Source organism: Lepus europaeus, chromosome 2, assembly GCF_033115175.1.
Source record: "Lepus europaeus isolate LE1 chromosome 2, mLepTim1.pri, whole genome shotgun sequence".
Lineage (NCBI taxonomy): Eukaryota > Metazoa > Chordata > Mammalia > Lagomorpha > Leporidae > Lepus > Lepus europaeus.
In genome coordinates this window covers 112,072-128,500 of record NC_084828.1, presented here as the reverse complement: position 1 = coordinate 128,500, position 16,429 = coordinate 112,072, and the positions used below count along the sequence as shown (strand labels likewise).

At 46.1% G+C, this 16,429-nt stretch overlaps 1 protein-coding gene across 2 annotated transcripts; it reads left to right on the top strand.

Moving 5' to 3' along the window:
- Positions 1-695: 695 nt before the first annotated feature.
- Positions 696-13,194, top strand: LOC133769004 (zinc finger protein 39-like). 2 transcript variants are annotated; one of them, XR_009867091.1, is made up of 5 exons: positions 696-888; positions 3,844-3,899; positions 10,088-10,214; positions 10,381-10,552; positions 11,603-13,194. XR_009867091.1 is itself a non-coding variant. In XM_062204066.1 (5 exons), exons 2-5 carry the CDS (start codon positions 3,852-3,854, stop codon positions 11,656-11,658), a joined length of 321 nt encoding a protein of 106 aa, XP_062060050.1. In that variant the 5' UTR covers positions 696-888; positions 3,844-3,851; the 3' UTR covers positions 11,659-13,194. The 2 variants fall into 2 exon arrangements, 1 of the variants encoding a protein (XP_062060050.1); XM_062204066.1 differs by having other exon boundaries at positions 10,463-10,552.
- Positions 13,195-16,429: the final 3,235 nt, after the last annotated feature.

Here is a 16,429-nt window from a genome sequence, read left to right as displayed (position 1 = left end):
TTGTAAGGCATGTAAGTTTAAGCTTTTTCTTCCCTGGGTTAATGGGGAAACATCTGAGACACAATATCAATATTTTGGTCTTGGTGAGGCTTTGATTTAAATCTTTGATTGCATTCTGTATTAGAAAAGCAAGGCCAGGTCATGAGCTCCCTCCACGCTCCCACCCAGCCCACAGCAACCCTAACCCGGGAGCCTCCCCTTCTCCTTTGGCGATGAGCAGCAGGAGCTCCGTGGAACCCGCGTGTGGACCTTCGGATTTTGTTTTTTGCAGAAACCAACAAGGGGAGGATGAAGTTCAAGTTCACCTCTCAGAAACTAAGTAAGGATTTGTTATATATGTTGATGAATAAGTAGACATGGGCTTTTATATCCGCAATATAATTATAAAAACTGAAAAAGAAAATAAAGCTAGCGGCAGTTATCAAGTACTCCACCCACAGTCGAACAGCACTGTTCTTCCAGATACGAATGCGTCCAGCGAAGAATCAGGATCCCACACACTTACCTCGCAGTAGACATTACTTCCCGCTACCCAGGTAATTCGGAAATCCGGCTCCCTGCTGGCTGAGGGGGCGCAAGGACTTTTGGGAAATGTAGTTTCGACTCAGAAGATCACCGCACAGGCTCATGGGACTGCCCTCCCAGTTCTTTCTGCGCATGCGCCGCCCTGCCTCCTTCCACCTTGTTGTCTTCCTCCCGGAAGTTGTCCCGCGGAACTCCTGTTTGCTGGTGTTCCCGGGTCTCTGGGGTTCTACTCCGTGTTCGTAGAGGTTGGTGCGGGAGTGGAAGAGGGGCCCGGCGGACGTCGGAGGACTGGGAGCCGGCGGGAGCCCCACGTGGTGGGAGCAGAGACGTCCTGGGGTCTTGGCGGCGGATGCTGACGTGCAGGTGCGGGCTTTGGCCCCGGCGGCGTGGGAGGACGCCCACTGGGGTCGGGGCTAGGGAAGGGGCCGCTGCGGTAGCGCCTCCGCTGATGGCCGTGTCGGGGGACGCTCCGGAGCTGTGAGACCCGGGCGGCCCCCTCAGGAGGGCCGCGGGTGGGAACTGGCAGGAGTGTGACGTGCGGCCGCCGGCTGCTTCCAAGGTTGCCTCCCCGTCTGTCATCCTCGCGGACGTCCCCCCTCTGCCATCTTCGTGGACGTCCCCCCCCCTCGCTATCCTCGCAGCCGTCTCCCCCCCCCCCCCATCGTCCTCGTGGACATTCCGCCCGCCCATCATCCTCGTGGACGTCCCCCCTCTCCGCTATCCTTGCAGACGTGCCCCCCCCATCGTCCTCGTGCACATCCCGCCCGCCCATCACCCTCGCGGACATCCCCCCGCCCCACCATCCTCGGGACATTCCCCCCCCCCCCATCGTCCTCGTGGACGTCCCCCCCCCCCATCCTCGCGGACATCCCGCCCGCCCATCATCCTCGCGGATGTCCCCCCTCTGCCATCTTCGTGGACGTCCCCCTCTCCGCCATCCTCACGGACGTCTCCCCCCCCCCCCCCCCATCATCCTTGCGGACATCCCACCCCGCCGTCCTCGCAGACATCCCGCCCGCCTGTCATCCTCGTGGACATCCCGCCCGCCCGCCATCCTCGTGGACATCCCGCCCGCCCATCACCCTCGCGGATGTCCCCCCTCCGCCATCTTCGTGGAGTCCCCCCCTCCGCCATCCTCGCGGACGTTCCCCCCCCCCCCCCCCCATCGTCCTTGCGGACATCCCGCCCGCCTGTCATCCTCGGGACATCCTGCCCGCCCGCCATCCTAGTGGACATCCCGCCCGCCCATCATCCTCGTGGACAGCCCCCTCTGGTCTGTCGGTCTCCACACGTGCCGGCTGGCCTGCGCCTGGTGTTGGCGGGGCTGGTCTGGGCAGCGCCTGGCCAGTGGTGCCCAGGATCACAAGCGAGAGGTTGGCCGTCTCGTTTCTGGAAGACGGCCTCACTCCCGGTCAGTGGCTTGTGCTGGCCCTCGCTGCGCCCCATGTCCCTGTCAGGCAAGTCCTGGCTTCTTGACAAGATAACAGGCTAATTCCAGCGGGCAGGTACTGTTCAAAACTGCGCATCAAGTCTACGGATGGCCACTGCAAATACAAAAGCCAGGCAGGGCTGCTGCAGGAGAGGACTTGAGAGCCTGGATCTGGAGCCTTTCCCTGTACAGCCGTGGGTAACAAACCTGGAGTCACAAGAGACACACTTGGTGTATGAGAGCAAGCGATGTTCTAGTGGGAACACTAATACAGAATCCTGTGTGGTACATCTGAATGAATAAGAAAATAGTTAATATCACCCAAGGGTTTTTCTATTAGGTTAATTTTAGTGACAGCATTCTGTTTCTTCCTTTGATGTACAGCAATATAGTTGAACAATCATCCTTAAAATTTTTTCATAGTAACACTAATTATTTTACAAAATCAGTAACAAATAATGATAACTGGCATTTAACCTCCACCAGGTACAATTATGAGTGCTTTTTAAATGAGCTCCCTCCTGTCGCTTCTCCATGTTCCCCAATATGGGCGCCTTTTCCTTGTCCTCTGTTAGTTTCCGTCGTTATCTTGCTTTGTGCAGTAAGATCTAGGAGCAAGCTGGATTTGCAGGTGTGGGAGACCATCAACCAGTGTAGGCAGCAAAGATTTATTACAACAAATGAAGTATACTTCATAAAGAGAGTGGAAGTGGGCTCAGGAGTTCAGGGGCCACAAAGCAAAAGTACACTCCATAAAATTATAGAAATAGATCTCTGGGAAGAATTCTGGGCCTTGAGTTTAATTTTGGCAGTTAATTTTTAGTCAGTTTTTTTAGAGAGGGGAGGGAGAGTCGTTACCATGGAGACAGGCCAGAAAATTTGGGTGGAGAGACATTGTCAGGAAGACTCCAGGAAGTCCTAGGTGGAGGGATGCTGCTGTCCTGGGTTGAGAGAGATCACTGAGGACTCCTATGAGCAGGTCTCTGACACAGTGCATTGTTAGTTTCTCGAGATTAGCTTTAGCTGGTCTCTGCCTGGGTTAGTCTTTATCACATGCATGCAGGTAGTCTTTAAGCAAGCTATTCATTCACTCATTCAAAAGGAAGAGTTATGGAGACAGAGAGCTCTTCCAACTGCTGGTTCATTCCCCAGATGGCCACAATGGCCAGGGCTGGGCCAGGCTGAAGCCAGGAGCCTGGAACTCCATCTGGGTCTCCAGCATGGGAGGCCAGGGCCCAAGCACTCCAGCCATCTTTCACTGCTTTCCTAGGTGCGTTAGCAGGGAACAGGATTGAAAGTGGAGTACTTGGGGCCAGCGCTGTGGCATAGTGGGTAAAGCTACCACCTGCAGTACCAGCATCCCATAGAGGTGCCAGTTCTAGTCCTGGCTGCTCCAGATCCAATGCAGCTCTCTGCTATGGCCTGGGAAAGCAGTGGAAGATGGCCCAAGTCCTTGGGCCCCTGCACCTGCGTGGGAAACCTGAAAGAAGCTCCTGGCTCCTGGCTTCAGATCAGCACAGCTCTGGTCGTTGTCGCCATTTAGGGAGTGAACCAGCAGATGGAAGATCTCTTTCTCTCTCTGCCTTTGCCTTTCTATAACTCTGCCTTTCAAAATTAATATTAAAAAAAGGAAGAAAGTGGAGCATTTAGGACTCAAACTGGTGTTCAAACGGGATGCCAGTGCTGCAGGCAGAGGCTTAACCTGTTGTATCACAGTGCACGCACTTAAGCTAGCTTTTCCAAACTGGCATTTTTTTAAACCAGCAGAACAAGCAATTTTAGTTGTTACAGTAGCCTTTTATTTTTACTCTTGTTTTCCTTGGACCTTAGCTACCTCCTGTCTCAAGGCCATTTCTTTCATGACTCCTTTTGTTAACCTTCTCTTCCAGGTATAATTATGGAGTCCTCTGTGTTTCCAAGAGCAAAGAAAATGAATACATTTCCTGTAAGTTGTTTGTTTATGCCTCAGCTTGTTTTATATTGTATTGTAGGAACTTTGTGAAGATTTATTACTTAAAATGAAAAGGTAAAAATAAATACAGCATCAGAGAAATGTACATAAACAAGATAAATCTGGCAAGTTGTAAGACATTAGGACTGGAGCCAGCATTGTGGTGTAGGGGTTAGGCCACTGCCTCCAATGCTGCTATCCTACGTGAATGCCAGTTTGGGTCCTGCTTGTTCCACTTCTGGTCCAGGTTCCTGCTGTAGAGCCTGGGAAAGCCATGGAAGATGTCCCCAGTACTTAGTTCTTGCCACCTGGTGGGAGACCTTGATGGAGTTCCAGGCTGCTGGCTTTGGCCTGGTCCAGCCCTAGCCATTGCAGCCATTTGGAGAGTGAATTAGCAGGTGGGCATTCTCTCTATCTCTTTCTCCTCCATCCCTGTGATTCTGCCTTTTGAATAAATAACTAAATCATAAGAAAAGAGAGAGAGAGACATTAGGGTCATCTCAGTTGAGTACAGATTGATCTCTGATATTTCTGATCATTGCAAAAAGACATTTGCTGCATCATTGAAGTTGATCTGAAGAGGAGAGCATGCTAAGTTCTCATGGGATTTGTGCCTCTATAGTCACATAAATGATGTAGTGAACAGTGGTTTTTTTTTTTTTTTTTAGGATTTATTTATTTATTGGAAAGTCAGAGTTACACAGAGAGAGAAGGAGAGGCAGAGAGAGAGAGAGAGAGAGGTCTTCTTCCGCTGGTTCACTCTCTGGTTGGCCACAACGGCCAGAGCTGCACCCATCCGAAGCCAGAAGCCAGGAGCCAGGAGCTTCCTTCAGGTCTCCCACGTGGGTGCAGGGGTCTAAGGACTTGGGCCATTTTCTACTGCTTTCCCAAGCCATAGCAGAAAGCTGGATCAGAAGTGGAGTAGCTGGAACTCGAACTGGCGCCCATATGGGATGCCAGCACTGCAGGCAGTGGCTTTACCTGCTCCACCACAGTGCCAGTCTTGTGAACAGTGTTTTAGTATCAACCTGGGAATAAACATTCAGCATTCTGCAATAATAACAATGATCTAGTGCTAAAACACAAGTCCGTTAGTGTGGTGTTTGTGGCATTGCTAAAATGGTCTGGTCCTGAATAGCTTTTAGATAGAACCAGGGATGTGTGGAGAGAGAATCCACTGTAGGTCATGATTTTCCGTGCATTTCTTTCGGCTTCTCTGTGCAGTTGGTGCCACAAGAAGTACAACGTCTTTTTTTGTTTTGTTTTTTCAGGCAAATATTTCCATTGCTCATTTGTGCTTTTATCTCTTCAGTGTAGTCTTAATTAAATTCTTGAAAGTTTGCTAGTAGCTTTGATTATAATCTAGTCTGCCTAACTTACTCTTCCGCTCTGTTTGTAACTACTGTCCATGATCTTCTGGAAATTCTGTTAGTCCTTGAGGGTTTCTTTTCTTTTTCCATGAACTCCTCTATGTTTCTTCTCTTTAACACGATTCATCCCAAGTGTTCCTGTTCTTCCCACTCTGCAGTTTTGCCTGGTTTTGCCCTCTCTGGTCTGATACTCCTGTTTATCTCCATGTGGACCTCTTCCCTAGCTTTAAGACCATCCATTCAACTGCCTCTTTAGTGCTTCCTTGTAACTGTCCAAAAGGCACTTAGAGCTCTGTAAATCCAAAATGGAAATCACATCCTTCAATTTTCACTTATGGTCATGTATGGCATTCCTTCCAGGAAGCATTGGCCCAAACTACTAAAATGGGGTTTCTCCTGGACTCCTCCCTCCCTCTTATGTTTACTCTCAACTGGTGTCAAATCTTGGTGGGGGCTGGTGCTGTGGCATAGCTAGTAAACCCGCCTCCTTCAGTGCTGGCATATGGGCGCCAGTTCGAGTCCCAGCTGATCCACTTCTGATCTAGCTCGCTGCTATGGCCTGGGAAAGCAGTAGAAGATGACCCAAGTCCTTGGGCCCCTGCACCAGTGTGGGAGACCTGAAAGAAGCTCCTGGCTCCTGGCTTCGGATGGGCGCACTCCAGCCATTGTGGCCAATTGGGGAGTGAACCAGCAGATGGAAGACCTCTCTCTGCCTCTCCTTCTCTCTCTGTGTAACTCTGACTTTCAGATAAATAATAAATAAATTAATAAATGAATGCTACAAAATGATCCGGTAATAACTTCTCTCTGCTTTTGTCTTTAAGAAAAATACAAAACTTGATGCTTTTTATGGCTACATTCAGCAATTATAAAGGAGGAAGAGCTATTGATACTTAAGACCATTTTTATTTTAATTTAATTTTTTAAAAAGATTTATTTATTTTATTTGAAAGTCACTCTCTGGGGGCTGGCGCTGTGGCACAGTGGTTTAAAGCTCTGGCCTGAAGTGCAGGCATCCCATATGGGTGCTGGTTCAAGACCTGGCTGCTCCTCTTCCGATCCAGCTCTCTGCTATGGCCTGGGAAGGCAGTGGAAGATGGCCAAAGTCCTTGGGCCCCTGCACCCACATGGGAGACTTCTGGCTCCTGGCTTCGGATCAGCGCAGCTCCAGCCATTGAGGCCATCTGGAGAATGAACCAGTGGATGGAAGACCTCTCTTCTCTGTCTCTACCTCTCTGTAGCTTTGTCTTTCAAATAAATAAAATAAATCTTAAAAAACAAAACAAAACAAAGACGCTCTCCGAATGTCTGCAACAACTCCCAGCTGTTGTTAATCTAGGAGTCTGGAATATATATTCCAGGTCTCTCACATGGGTGGCAGGAACCCAATAACTTGGGGCCATCACCACTCTCTTGCAGCATTAGTAGGAAGCTGGAGTCAGGAGATAGAGCTAGGTGTGGAACTCAGGTATTGTGATGTGGGATATGGGCATCTTAATGTGTCTTGCTTGGGCCTTATACATTTATTTTTATATCATTCTCTAAGTACCTGAAAATATTTACGATAGCTTAGGCACCTTGTCTACTACAATGTATAGGTTGACTTTCTAGTGATTTTTTCTGGAGTATGAGTCACATTTTCCTCTTTATTGCATGTGTAGTGATTGTGAATCCTGGCCAGATATCGTAAATCACGTGTTACAGAGTGTGGATATTATTTTATTCCTCTGAAGAATGATTTTTGTTCTACAAGGAGGTTCAGTGGCTGGGTTCAAATTCCAGATTATTCCTGCAGTGATGATTAGTCAATTCTTTAGCTTCCAGTGGCAGCTTTTATTGATCTTAATTCTCTGTGACCTGATGTGTAGTTAAGTAAACACCCAACAATTTTGGTGCGTTTTATATGCAAATTGAGTGTCTTAAATTCTTTTGCTTCCTCCTTTCCATGACTTATCACCCCACCCCCAGTTTCTGGTTATCTTCTTAGCCTTGAACTTTGTCTTCTAATGTCCTGAACCAGTGAAACTACAGCTTTTACTTGTGTGCTGACTGGAGAATGTCCTTTAGTACAATGCCAAAAATTTGTGTTTGTTTTTCTCTCTTTTTTTAAAAAAAGTTTTATTTATTTGAAAGGCAGAGAGAAAGAGATCTTTCATGAATTGGTTCATTCCCCAAAGGGCTGCAATGGCCAGAACTGGTCCAAGCCAAAGCCAGGAGCTCAGAGCTCCATCTGGGTCTCCCACTTGGGATCAAGCCCTTAGGCCATTCTCCACTGCTTTCCAAGGCACCTTAGCAGGGAGCTGGATCAGAAGTGGAGCAGTCAGGACTTGAACTGGTGCTCCAGTATGGAATGCTGGCATTGCAAGTGTCATCTTAGCTCACTGTGCCTCACCACCAGCTTCTGTGAATTTGTCCTTTAAGAGTTCCTTTAATCCAGTTGCTGCCTTTTATTCTATTGTTCTCCAGGTCCTCAGATGGTTGTGCTATAAATATTGTTCAAATTTCATAATTGTTTTTCTTTAGAGGATTCAAGTGACCAGACATTTTGTCATTACTGTGATACTTTTGTTTGTTATAAAATTTGTCTTCTCTTAATTGCTTATATCTTTATCCATAATTTATTTTCTCTACTATGGATTATTGCTTCAGATATTTAAGTCTTATTTTTTTTAAAGATTTTTTATTTATTTGTTTGACAGGTAGAGTTACAGAGAGAGAGGTCTTCCAACTGCTGGTTCACTCCCCAGATGGCCACAATGGCTGAAACAAGTTTTTCTTTGTTTTTTAATATTTATTTTATTTATTTGAAAGAGTTACAGAGAGAGGTAGAGAGAGAGAGAGAGAGAGAGAGAGAGAGAGAGAGAGAGGTCTTCCAGCTGCTGGTTCACTCTCCAAATGGCCTCATCAGCCAGAGCTGTACCTATCTGAAGCTTCTTCTGGGTCTTCCATGTGGGTACAGGGGCCCAAGGACCTGGGCTATCTTACTGCTTTCCCAGGCTATAGCAGAGAGATAGATTGGAAGTAGAGCAGCTAGGACTTGAACTAGTGCCCATATGGGATGCTGGCACTTCAGGTGCAGCTTTACTTGCTATACCACATGCCGCCCCACACCTACATTTTATAAACCACACAATAGATTGTTACTGTCTTGCTTCAAATGGCCAATGACTTTTTAAAGAGTTTCAAGATAAGAGCAAAATATCTTTTTACTCTCATGATTAACTATTTCCAGTGTTCATCTGTATTGATCCAGATTTCTGTTTGTTCTGTTTTTGTTTTTCTTTTTTGACACTGTGATCGTGGTATGCCTTGATATGATTGTTTTCCTTTCTTTCTTCCCCTATTTTTTGGTTTATAAAATGTAACTACAAGATGTATGACATGCATGGTATGTGTGTTTGAAGCTGGAAATCCGTTTAAGAAACTAGTGCGATCAGATAAGGTGATAGTTTATGGTGGTTTGTGAAAGAGCAGTTAGAGTAGATACAGTAAGGATGGGTCCAATGAAGGGTATATTTTGAGGACAGAACAACTAGGATGATCATGTTTGCCTGTTGCTTCACAAAACAAATCTATTAGATGAAAGACTGTATAACAGGTTAATTTTAATTTGTATTTCTTATTTTTTGACATTTTGAACATCTTTTCATACTTTTCAAAAGAGCCTCATTTTTCCCTTGACATACAGATGAATTTCATGTTTTTTCTTTTTTCTTTCTTTCTTTTTTTTTTGACAGACAGAGTTAGAGAGAGAGACAGAGAGAAAAGTCTTCCTTCCGTTGGTTCACGCCCCAAATGGCTGCCATGGCCAGCGCTGCGCCAATCCGAAGCCAGGAGCCAGGTGCTCCTGGTCTCCCATGTGGGTGCAGGGCCCAAGCACCTGGGTGATTCTCATCATTCTTTATTTTTCCTTTTGGTCTTTCTAAGCAATTGAAACAAAGCCAACTTTTTCCATTTAAAGGTTTTAACAGTGTTTTTCATTTTTATAACTTTCATTTGTTAATCACCGTGGGGTTGAATGTTACCACTCTTGGTTCCCAAAGCATATTTTTCTGGAAGATGCAACCTTATCAACCTTAAACAATGAAAGAAAAATGAGAAATGCTATGGATTTTATGACCCTACATAAACCCAAATTTCTCATAGTTCCCTATTTCCTTTCTCACTGTCTTTTTTTCTTCCTCCAATATTTATTTGAGAGACAGAACTTCCATCTGCTGGTTTGCTCCCCAAATACCTGCAACAGCCAGGGCTGGGCTAGGGCAAGAAGCAGGAATGGAACACAATGCAGATCTCCCAAGTTGATGACAGAACTCAATTCAGTGAGACAGCACTGCTCCTTCCAGTGTCTCCTAGCAGGAAGCGGGAGTCAGGAGCCTGAGGTAGAAATCAAACGCAAGCCAAGTGTTTAACTGCTAGGCTGATTGCCTGCTTCTATGCCTTTTGTCTTTATGCTTGCAATCAGCCTTACTTTTTTATTCAATGATTGCATATAGTACTTTACCAAATGCAATGAATAGTACCTGAGATATAGTACTGCCCTTCTGTTTTTCCATTTTAAGTGTCTGAGGTAAACATTCCTTGACTTAGTAAGCAGTATTTAGGTTATGTATATAAAGATAGCACAGGTAATCATTACTTACATACCAGGGGCTTCAGAGGTTTATGGAAGGGCAGACATTGGGCCTGGTGATCAAGATGCCTGCATCCCATATCAAAGTACCTGGTTTGGAGTTCTGACTCCACTGTGTATCCCACCTTCCTGTTTTGTGACTCGGAGCTGATGTGTTGAGCAGAAATGTGCTGTTACAGGTGTTGATGTCATTTGAGGATGTGACTGTGGACTTCACCTGGGAGGAGTGGCAAGTCCTGGATGATGCCCACAGGAACCTGTACAGGGAAGTGATGCGGGACACCTACAGAAGCCTGCTGTCCCTAGGTGAGCAAAATTCCTTGTAACTCCTCCGTGGAGTACTTTCTTCTTCTTTGACAAAGGAAAGAACCTTTTATGTGGTTTAATGTTATCTTGGTGTAAGATTCTAGCCTGTGAAAAATGTGATTATAAACACTAGTGAAAGGTTCAAATTGCTTCTTTCATTGCACAGCTCCTGAAGCCAAGCTGTTGTCATTCTTCAGAGGACCTGGCTGAGCAGCTTTGCAAAGTCCTACAATATTTCCCATTAACAGGGTTCTGCATCACCAAACCTGAGGTGATCTGCAGATTGGAGCAAGGAGCAGAGCCATGGACAGATGAATCCCCAACACAGAGCTTCCCAGGTTAGTCGGTAACAATGGGCCGGGAGGCTGGGAGAGGAGCAGCTAAGCAGAAACTGGCTGTGTTGGGCTGTTTTCGCCAATTTTCCTCCCAAGCCCCAGCTCTGAGGATAGTTGGTTTTGTGTATTGGGCACGGGTATTATGCAGTTTCTAGGGAAGGCTGTCATATGTTCATCCATCTTTGTTGTTCTTGCTGCCACTGAATATTTTCTTAGATTTTTCATGGTTGGATTATTGTCTTAAGTCCTCAGTTGTCCTTTTCTTCATTTTTATACCATTTTCCTTCAAGCATTTATGGAGTTCAGTGCTTGTTAATTAGGCAGCTCACAGGCACTGTTCTTTTTATTTGTAGTTGGCAATAGTAGTGAAACCAATGTGTCATCTTTTAAATATGTTTGATTCTCTTTACAGTAAAAAACAAAACATGTGGTAGCAAGATGAGAGAATGAAAAAATGGGTTGTGTTCTTTTAGGAAGAGTCTGCAGGGAAGATAGTTTTATAGAAAGATCATTACTTTGGGTTAGACATGACAGTCTGCAGATTTTGCTGTGCAATTATAGGGTATATAAAATCCAGAATAGATAGTATACATCACTGTTGGAAATAAACATTTGAGAATTGGCAGCTTAAAGGTGGTACAGTCATACTTGCAGAGGAGGACTCCTGGGAGGTTGATAAAACAGAGAAGAGTTCCAGGAGCAAGTCTTGTCTGCCAGGACGTCAGAAGTCATGAAGCTAAGCCGGAGCTAGCAAAGGAGCAGTAAAGTGGGTGTTTCTGTACTGAGGAGGAAAGCCTGGAGATCCTGGGTCCTGAGGTCAAGTGAACCGGTGCTTTCATGTTGAAGGACTCATACTTATTTTGAAGTGGAGGTTGAGTCAGCGTTATCCCTTTCTCTTTTTCAAAATCACTCTAAAACAACAAAGACATAAGAAATGCATAGGAGAATCAGTTTTCTGTGAAAGTAGAGGACAACTGAAACTCCAGCACAGAAAACAAAAGCCTTCTGGTGCAATTGATTAATTTTTAATGTGTATTTTCATCTGTTTGAAAGGCAGAGCAACAGAGAGAGAGAAAGCACGATCTGCCATCTGCTCTTTCACTGCCTAAATGCCTGCAGCAGCCAAGGCTGGGCCATGGTGAAGCCAGGAGCCAGGAATTCCATGTGGATCTCCTATGTAGGTGGCAGGGGCCTAGACACTGGCCATGTCATCAACTGCATAAGAGAATATACACACAGGAAAAGAAGCATGAATGTATTGAATGTGGGAAAGCTTATCACCACAGATCAGCCTTCATCATACATTGGAGATCTCACACAGGGGAAAAATGTCATGAGTGTGCCAAGAGTTTGCATGGAAGGAGACCTCACTTTCCATCAGAGAACTCATACAGAGGAACAACCTTATAAATGTGATGAATGTGGAAAAACCTTCTCCAAGAAGGGAGGCCTCACATTCCATCAGAGAACACAGCCAGGGGAACAGCCTTACAAATGTGATGAATGTGGAAGAACCTTCACCAGGAAGGGAGACCTCAGTTTCCATCAGCGAACTCACATAGGGGAAAAAGCTTACGTGTGTAGTTGCTGTCAAAAGCCCTTTTACTGGAAGTCACATCTCATTGCACATCAGAGAACTCACACAGGGGAGAAGCCTTATGAGTGTAATATTTGTGGACAGGCCTTTACTGAAAGACAGACGTCATCAAGCATCAAAACACAAAAGGGGGGGAAGGCATTATGAATGTAATGAATGTGGAAAAGTCTTTTGCATGCAGATACACTTCAGGACACATCAGAGGACTCACACAGGTGAGTCCATAGTATGGAGAATTGCTGCAAGTTCACCTCAATGGGCATCAGTCCTCACAGAGGAAAAACCTTATGGACATAATGACTGTGGAAGATCTTTTGCCAGGACCCACATTTCATCAAGTGTAGAGGAACTCACACAGGGGAATTAGCCCTGGATGGCCGAGACAGGCTATGTGTTCTGGAAATTCTACCTCTTGACATGCAGCCTATGTTTTCAGCCTCCCTGTTCTGTGGGTAGGATCATGTCACTGAGCTCTGCTTTCACTTTTTTTATTTGTGGAAATAAACATTCAGTCTGTAACACCTGCCTGTTTGAAATAACATCTTAATCATCAATCAGATTATTTGGAACAGATTTTTTTGTGTGTCCTTTTCCTTCCTTGTCACATTCTGGTACAGGCCACCTATGTGACCACCTGAATACCACATGACTCTCATGGGCCTGTCGTGTCCTGCACATGCAGTGCTGTGTGATGAGTGTTTCTTCCAGGATGGGGATACAGTGACCTCAGAGATTGTGATCATCATAGTCCTGTTTTCATATGGGCCTGGAGCTGCCCACACTACTATAAGTCTGTTCTTAGGGTGAAGAGGGGTTATGAGAAATGTCCTGGGGTTTAAAGTCCGGGTAGTCTCCCCATGGCTGATACTGTGCCAGTGTTTTATTTTGCTTACACTCTGTTGAGGTGGGTTACTCTTGTTTATAACTTGAGTCCCAACTTGTGACTCCCTTTTTTATTTCACTAAGCCTTTTGCAGACAAAATATAATCTTGAATATTATGGTAGCTTTAGATTCCCTTTGATATCTTTTTTGTTAGGCCACCTCATTTTGATCCTTCGTTTTATTTAAGGTGTTTGACTTTAGTTTACACATCCACAATCCCCTTCCTGAATTCTTATTTTGATTGTCTTCAGATCTCAGTGGTATCCACTTGGATGGACACTTCCTCCAGGTGGTGGTACCATTGCTAAGTGACCTGGCAGCAAACACAGTGGCAGGCACTTCAGCTGCAGCTGCTCTTTGACCTGCCACCCTGGGGACAGGCCTGCAGGTCACCCTTGCTACCCCTGGGGTGTTGCCATTGATTTCTCAACAATGTTTCAGTGGATTCGTTTCTGAGAGGAGCAGCGTGGTGGGGGCAAGAGGTGCAGAGTCAACACACAGACCCTGGGAGTCAGGTGAAAGCAGGCTTGAGGTGAGCAGCCTGCAGACTCGTTTATTTCAGTTGGTACAACATCTTATATAGCCAAGGTCAGCCGATCTGGTCAAGGGGCGGTCTGTGCCCCAACCAATCACAGCCTATTGCCAGCCAGTTTCCAAAGCCATCCAATCACAACCTGTTGCTAGGCAGTTTCAAATCCATCCAATCACAGCCTGTTGCCAGGCAGTTTCCAAAGCCATCCAATCACAGCCTGTTGCCAGGCAGGCTCTGTTGCCAGGTGGGTTTCAAAGCCATTCCTGAGTAACTGACGCTCGCTTGCCAGTGGCCGCCTTGGCATGGCCTTCTCGTTCCACCACATTAGGGGATAGCCCCTTTGGCCTTGGCTATTCCCCCTCTTTCAAACAATAATCATAATAGGCAGACTTTAAATACAGAGTAGAAGGGTATTTATTTGTGTGTTTCTGGTTAGCCAGTCAAAATAACCATACTTACTCCTAACAGTTGATTTTAAGGCAAAAAGGATTTTCAGACATGGGGCAAAATCTATGCTGATAAAAGAATCAGTGTGTCACAATGATGATGCGATTCTGAATGTGCACCTCAGAAACTGACCTTACCTTTTATAAAGTGAAAATTGATAAAGGAATAGACAAATCTATGATCATAGGGGAGTGGGATGTAGAAAATAGAGTTAAGAATTGGTTGGGGGAAAGAACATAATAATTAGCACTGAATGCAGATTACCTCATGCAGAGGACTTGGGGACTAGGTAGGGAACGTACATAATTCATTAAGTACAAGTACCAACAGTGACTGAACTTGGGCCAGGTTTTCGGGTTAGGTTTTAGGGAAATGGTCCGTGTTTCAGGGATACGGTTTTAGGGCTGGGATCAGGGGCAAGGTTAGGATTAAGGTTTTTAGGGTGAAATTAGGGTCTGGGTATAGGGTTTAGGATCTAGGGTTTAAAGTTTTAGCATTAGGGTGTTAAGTAATGGTTCTTGTTGAAGGACCCCTTATGGGGGAGAGGGACAAGAAACTAGGCCTGGGCAAATATCAGGGGCTTCTTAAGAGGTTAGATGTTCCCCAGAGTCTAGCGGGCAGGACATTCTCTGGGAAGGAAAAGTCAATCCCCTTCAGAGAACCTCTAGGCACGCCCAGAGCAGAACTGCCCCTCCCCTCCAGGAAACCTCTGGGCGCGCCCAGAGCAGAACTGCCCCTCCCCTCCAGGAAACCTCTGGGCGTGCCCAGAGCAGAGCTGCCCCTCCCCTTCGGAGAGTCTCTAGGCGCGCACTTATGATGTCACTGCGACCGGCCAATCCTGTAACACCTCAGCACCCTCCCTCAGCATTCTTCGGTATGCTAATTGTCCCTCCGAACCAGCCAATCCCGTGCCACCTCTGCATTTTCCACCAGCACTCTCCACCAGCATTCTTCGCCAGCATTCTCCCATATGCTAATGGTCCCTCTGAACTGACCAATCCTACGCATGCGCATTAGGAATATGCTAATTCGTTGCCTATATAACCTGTGTGAAACTGCCGCTCAGGGCTCCTCACTACCTGAGGTGGGGGCCCGTTTGCGCAAACGTTCAATAAAAACCTCGTGCTTTTTGCATCAACTGGTCTGGAGTCTGGATCTTTGGGCATCCTCCCGAGCAAGTGGGCATCTCTGCAACTGAGAGGTCCAACATTGTGGCTGGGGTTTAGGGGTAGGGTATCAGTGAGATTTAGGATTAGGTGTAGAGTTGGGGTTAGGGGTAGGGATTATCATTAGAGTTAGTGGACTGGGGTTAGGGTTTGGCTTGGGATTTTAGGCTTTTTGGGGTAGGGTAAGGGATTGCGTGAAGGGTCAAGGTTTAGTGGTTGGGATTAGGGTTTGAGATGTAGAGAGAGGGTTTTATCAGGGCTAAGTTTGGGGTTAGGGTTTAGCGTCAGGGTAGGATTAGGGTTTTTAGGTCAGGATTTAGGGTGAAGGTTAGGGGTTTTTAGAGGGTTAGGTTTAAAGGTTGGGTTAAGATTAAGGGTTAGGGCTAGTGTTAGGGGTTAGGGTTAGGGGTTAGATTTAGTTTTGAGTTTACTAGTGGGGTTAAGGTGAGAAGTTAGGATTGTAGTCAGGGTAGGGGTTAAGGTTACTACTGGGTTACCACTAGGATTTTAGGGTTAGGATTTAGGCATTTAGGCTTAGTGCTATGATGGGGTTAGGTTTTAGGGTTTGAATTTTAGGATGATTAATGTTGAGGCTAGGATTGGGTTAGAGTTAGGGCTGGGGGTTAGTACTAAGGCTAGTGGTTAGGACTGGGGATTGGGTTAGGTGGGGGGCTGGGATTGGAATTGAGTTTAGGGTTAGGAGTTAGGATCAGGGTTGGATTAAGGGTAGGTTTGGGATTAGGGGTTCAGGTAATGGTAGAGTAATGGCTAGGGTTAAAATTAGGGTTAGAATTTATGGTTAGGGATATGATTAGGATTAGTGTTTAGGGCTAGGCTTAGGTTACGTTTAGGGTTCTTACAGTTTGGCTTTAGGGCTAGGGGTGTGGTTTTAGGGATGGTGTGGGAGTGAAGGTTGAGTTTTAAGGGTTAGTTAGGGTAAGGGTTAGAATTAGGTTTGGGGTTTCAGGGTTAGTATTAGAGCTTATGTTAGGCTAGAGTAAGGGTTAGGGATTTGGGGCTTAGGCTGAAGCTAGGGCTGGGTTAAGGAAGTTGGGGTAGTGGTAGGGTTAGGGATAGAGTTGTGTTTGGGGTTAGGGTTAGGGGCTGGGTTACAGTCAGTGTTAATGGTAGGGTTGGGGTAACGGGGTAGGGGTGGGGCTGGTGTTAGGACTATATCTAAGGCTAGAGTTAGGGTGTCTATGGTTAGAGTTTTGGGTTTCGACTAAGGCTAGAGGTAGGTTTAGTGTTAGGGATA

Excerpts from the sequence above, each read along its gene's own strand:
- LOC133769004 (XM_062204066.1), top strand. The coding sequence starts at position 3,852 with ATGGAGTCCTCTGTGTTTCCAAGAGCAAAGAAAATGAATACATTTCCT. Across the intron at positions 3,900-10,087 it reads AGAAAATGAATACATTTCCT|GTGTTGATGTCATTTGAGGA; the intron begins GTAAGTTGTTTG and ends GTGCTGTTACAG. Across the intron at positions 10,553-11,602 it reads CCCAACACAGAGCTTCCCAG|GCAGAGCAACAGAGAGAGAG; the intron begins GTTAGTCGGTAA and ends TCTGTTTGAAAG.